At 35.7% G+C, this 4,335-nt stretch overlaps 1 protein-coding gene across 1 annotated transcript; it reads right to left on the reverse strand.

The window, feature by feature from the left end:
* Positions 1-1,220: 1,220 nt before the first annotated feature.
* Positions 1,221-2,073, reverse strand: LOC137721780 (protein S40-4-like). Its single transcript, XM_068460798.1, has one exon. The coding sequence runs from the start codon at positions 2,052-2,054 to the stop codon at positions 1,518-1,520; it is 537 nt and encodes a 178-aa protein (XP_068316899.1). The 5' UTR covers positions 2,055-2,073; the 3' UTR covers positions 1,221-1,517.
* Between the last annotated feature and the right edge of the window lie 2,262 nt (positions 2,074-4,335).

Genomic DNA, 4,335 nt, shown 5'->3' on the forward strand with positions numbered 1-4,335 from the left:
CGGCAAGGAGAATGAAATTGGATACCTGATCACGTTATTTGTAAAACTTGTTTAAAAAACATACACTTTATATTTTAACAGTTTTTTTTTTAACTAAAAAGGTTTTTGAGATTGGCATAGTTTTTCGTTTTAGTAATTAAAAATTAAGATCGTTAGAAGTGGTTTTTAAGTTTGTCCATTATAAATCATTTGGTTATTCTGTGAAAAATATGTTGAAATATCCTCATTAATTGTCACGTGATAACCTTTTCTTGGTATTTTTTTCAAACCAACCTCTCCAGTTAATAAGGATTTTGACAGATTTTTTTTTTAAAATAAAATAATTTAAACGGACAAACTCATGTACCACTTTTATCGATTTTCATTGTCAAAGACTAAAGTAAGAAGTTATGTAAATCTCTTAAACCAGCTAAAAATACATATTTTTTAGTCTCATTCAATTTTATAACCGTTTTATTCTGTGGGTGTCTGTCCTATTCATCCAATCTAAAAAAGTCATGTAACGCTAAGGAAGTATTTCTCGGCAAGTTAGATACGAAGTATTTGTCACCCCAACGTGCATGCATTTCATCCCAAGGTTAGTTCTAGCTCCTCTCTATTTTTTGTACCAACTACCCCTACCAACCAAATTTAACTTCTTCTGTACCTTCAATCCATCAACCTTTTATAATTAACATCTGGCATATGCATACACATTTTATATATGTGAGTATTTTTTATTTTTGTTATTAAAATGCGAAGGAGAGGGAAATACAGAGAATGTGAGAGTGAGAGCAGGAAAGAGATTTTTGTTATGACAAAACCAAATGTAAATGAGGTTTTTAAATAAAAAATAGTAAAATTTGATTTCGCAAAATTATATTATTGCGCTTAATTTTGTTGTTGTGATGGAGGACTAAATGGTCTTTTCACTCCTATTAGTTGGCAAAGAGAATTTTGTTAATGGTAGTTTAGATAATAATAAAAATAATAAATTGTTTACTATTATTGTTTTGACAACATGGAGAAAAAGAAGAACAAAGAAAAAAACAAAAACGCCATCATCATTTTAAATCAAAATATGATCGAGCTTAGCAATATTTCTGCAACGTAGCAACGAGTCTTCAAAAAATGAAACGCGAAACGTAAACATCGAGATTTAACTGCTACCAAAAAGATAGATCTTATGACTACGAGTAACTTGTAGACTTTTTAGCTGCAAGTAACTCAAAGCTTACAGATTTACATACATGATGCTCTAATAAAATTCTGGTACCCAAAAACGAAAACAAACCCAGAAAACAAAGATTAAACCCCACAAAACAGAACCAGAAACATTTAAATACAAAAAATGTTTATACTAAAATATTAAGATCAAGACCCGTTTCCAAGTCCCTTATAATCCAACAAGTTTAACGGACATCACAGATAATTAAAATTAAATCAGAGATCAGTCATTGACTTCAAATTTTATTTTATGCCTGCCCAAAAATTCCAGTAAATTAAGTCTATATTTTTCCTCAAAACTCTAATTTTTGCTAATCTTCGAACCCAACTTTTTTCCAAATTGCATTTCGCACCCGCCTCAAGTCCCTGCCTTTCAGAGTCCTCCCAATCCCTTCATGGACAGAAAACGAAGCCCCTCTCGTCCTCGCCAAGTACTCATGAGGCGGAACCCTCCCATCTCCGCCGTCGTCCTCCTCATCGTCACTGTAGAATTCTCCACAGCAGTTTTCATCACTGTCCAGCTTCCTCTGCTCTTTGTACCCGTCTTTGAGAATCTTGGACCAGTCCGGAATGTTCACCGGCAGCGACGATGACATCACCTTGTCGGCGGCGCCCTTCTCCGCCATGCTCATGTTCATCACCATCATCTTCCTCCCCATTTTCTTCGGCTCACCGTGGCTGAGAATTGTGCTCTTCTTGGACTCAGTAACTGTGCTGGATGATGAGTTGCAGATATCCGCCTCGTCAAATTCGAACAGCCCATCTGGGCCAACTGGGCTGTCATCCATCGACGAGGCTGGAAAAATGGAATTGGGTTTTCCATAAAAGGACGACTTCCTCGACGCCATTGATGAAGAAGCAAGCTTGGACTTTCTAATTTGTTTTGGGTGGTTTTAAGCAAATTTTATGACCAAAACGTTGATTGCTCTGCCTTTTATAATGGTGAGAAATGTGGATAAGCCCCCTTTATTTCTCTCTCATGGTACAAAGTTGCATTTGTCATGCTACAAGACAAAAATGGTAAGTGATATAATGTGGCCATCCTCATGTCTTTAGCATGGGGATGAGATGCCACATCATTTTCATGCTCTAATTGTTTCTTTCTTTTACTTTTTACATTTTTTTAACTTTTTATGGTGTAAAATGATTAATGATGTACACCAATTAGTTTAATTTGTTTTAATCTTGATTTAACTTCTTAATCATGATAACTTCATGCGTAAGTATATAAGAAAAGGCAAGGCATGCATGTCACGCGTTTCTTGAGACGACCGTAATAAAAAAGTACATGGTATGGATAAATAAACAACATGAGTAACTATTGTCAATCGTTAATTGTATATATGCATATAGGTTAGATAATCAACTGCACACGGCAACAACTTTATGTGAACAATTTTTTTGAGTAGTGCTACACTAAATTTATGAAACATTAATGTGATAAAATGACATGATAAAATCTTAGTTGTAAGATTTAGGCCTGGTTTGGTACTGAGGTGATTCTGAAAAAAGCTGGTATCAAAAAAAGCTGGGAGCTGTTTTTGTGTTTGGTAAACATTCAGCTTTAGCTTTTTTTCACAGTTTTGGGTGAAAAAAAGCCAAAAACAAGAAGCTACAAAACCTAGCTTTGAAAAACCGGTTTTTTTTCACATCTGTTTTACATAAAAGTTTACCAAACAGTATAATACTGCTTTTTTTTTTCAAAAGCACTTTTACAAAAAAGTTTACCAAACACTCTACTGCTTTATTTCACTGCTGCTTATTCTCACAGCACAGCAGAAACAACTTTTTTTCAAAACACAGCAATACCAAACCAGCCCTTAAAGTAGAACTTAAAACAATTGTAACATTAATTGATATCTTAATATATGAATTTATCCACAATTTGATATCTATCCACAATTTATGAGTTTGTTTTAGGAGTGCTCATACATTTATTAATTTGCATTTGAATAGATGGTATATTTACTATGGTCTTATCCATAATTTGGAACATAATAGATGGTATGTTTACTATGGTCTTATCCATAAATTGGAACATAACAAGTGCTTCATAAAAAAAGTGGTGTTAAAAAAGCTATATTTTGTACTCAACAATGTGGCTACATGTGACAACCCGTCTCAAATTTTACATTTTTATAAATTTTAAAAACGTGAATTTATGAAAATGCCCTAGAGGCAAAGACTTTGACTTCCATTGATAATCGGTTAGAGTGACATATAACTTATTCTTTTAGTATATCCTCGTAGTACTTGTCACTATAAATGCATAGGCGAAAGCCGTTTGCGAGTCCGAATTATAACGGTATAATTACGGACGTTTGAAGTTGGTTATTTAAAGGTAGTTAAATTATTTGAACTCCCACCTTTTAGGAAGACTAACAAATCAGCCTTAAGTAAAGAGGAAAATGGACCAATTAAATTAAAAGGAGTGGAGGATCAGTGAGAAATCAAAAAAAAAAAAAAAAAACAAAAAAACCGTGAGTTTTCGTCCGTACACTTCCACGACTACCTATCTTCCAAGGCTGATTCCGGCCAACTCCGATGGAGTTTTTCGACGCCACCACCACCATCTTGAAGCTCTCATTCCCCTCTACAAAACTCACCCAAGAACCACCTTGATTAACCATGGTATATGGCGGTTGAAGGCCACGAAAGTTGAAGAAAATCAATAGTGCTCCGGCCACTCTTTTCGATTTTTCGGAAAATTGGCAAAGCAATGGCCGATGCCACCACTTGGACTTTGTAGCACATCATCCCAGGAGCAAAACCCAACCAACTTTGACCCCGTTGGACCACCGTAGACGACGAATCGACGTCGGGAAGTTTTAGGCACCCGCCGGCTTTGTGGGCAAAATTGACCATCTTCCGTCCACTTTTCGACTTCGTGACAGGTATGAAAGTTGCTCCACTTACTGAGATCTTCATTTTTGTGAACTTTGAGAATATTTGGAAATAGTTGGATTTTCCGGCGAGTTGGGGCGGCCGACCGCCACCCACGGCGGCGCGTGGCCAGTGGGCCACCAATGCTATTTTTAGGCTTTGTCGAATGTCTTGAATTTAGTCTTGATATTTGAATGATGTAGGTTGATCGTTGGAACCTAAATTCTCTACGATATGTTAATAGGT

The sequence above is a fragment of the Pyrus communis genome, chromosome 17 (genome assembly GCF_963583255.1).
Source record: "Pyrus communis chromosome 17, drPyrComm1.1, whole genome shotgun sequence".
In the NCBI taxonomy this organism is placed as follows: Eukaryota; Viridiplantae; Streptophyta; class Magnoliopsida; order Rosales; family Rosaceae; genus Pyrus; species Pyrus communis.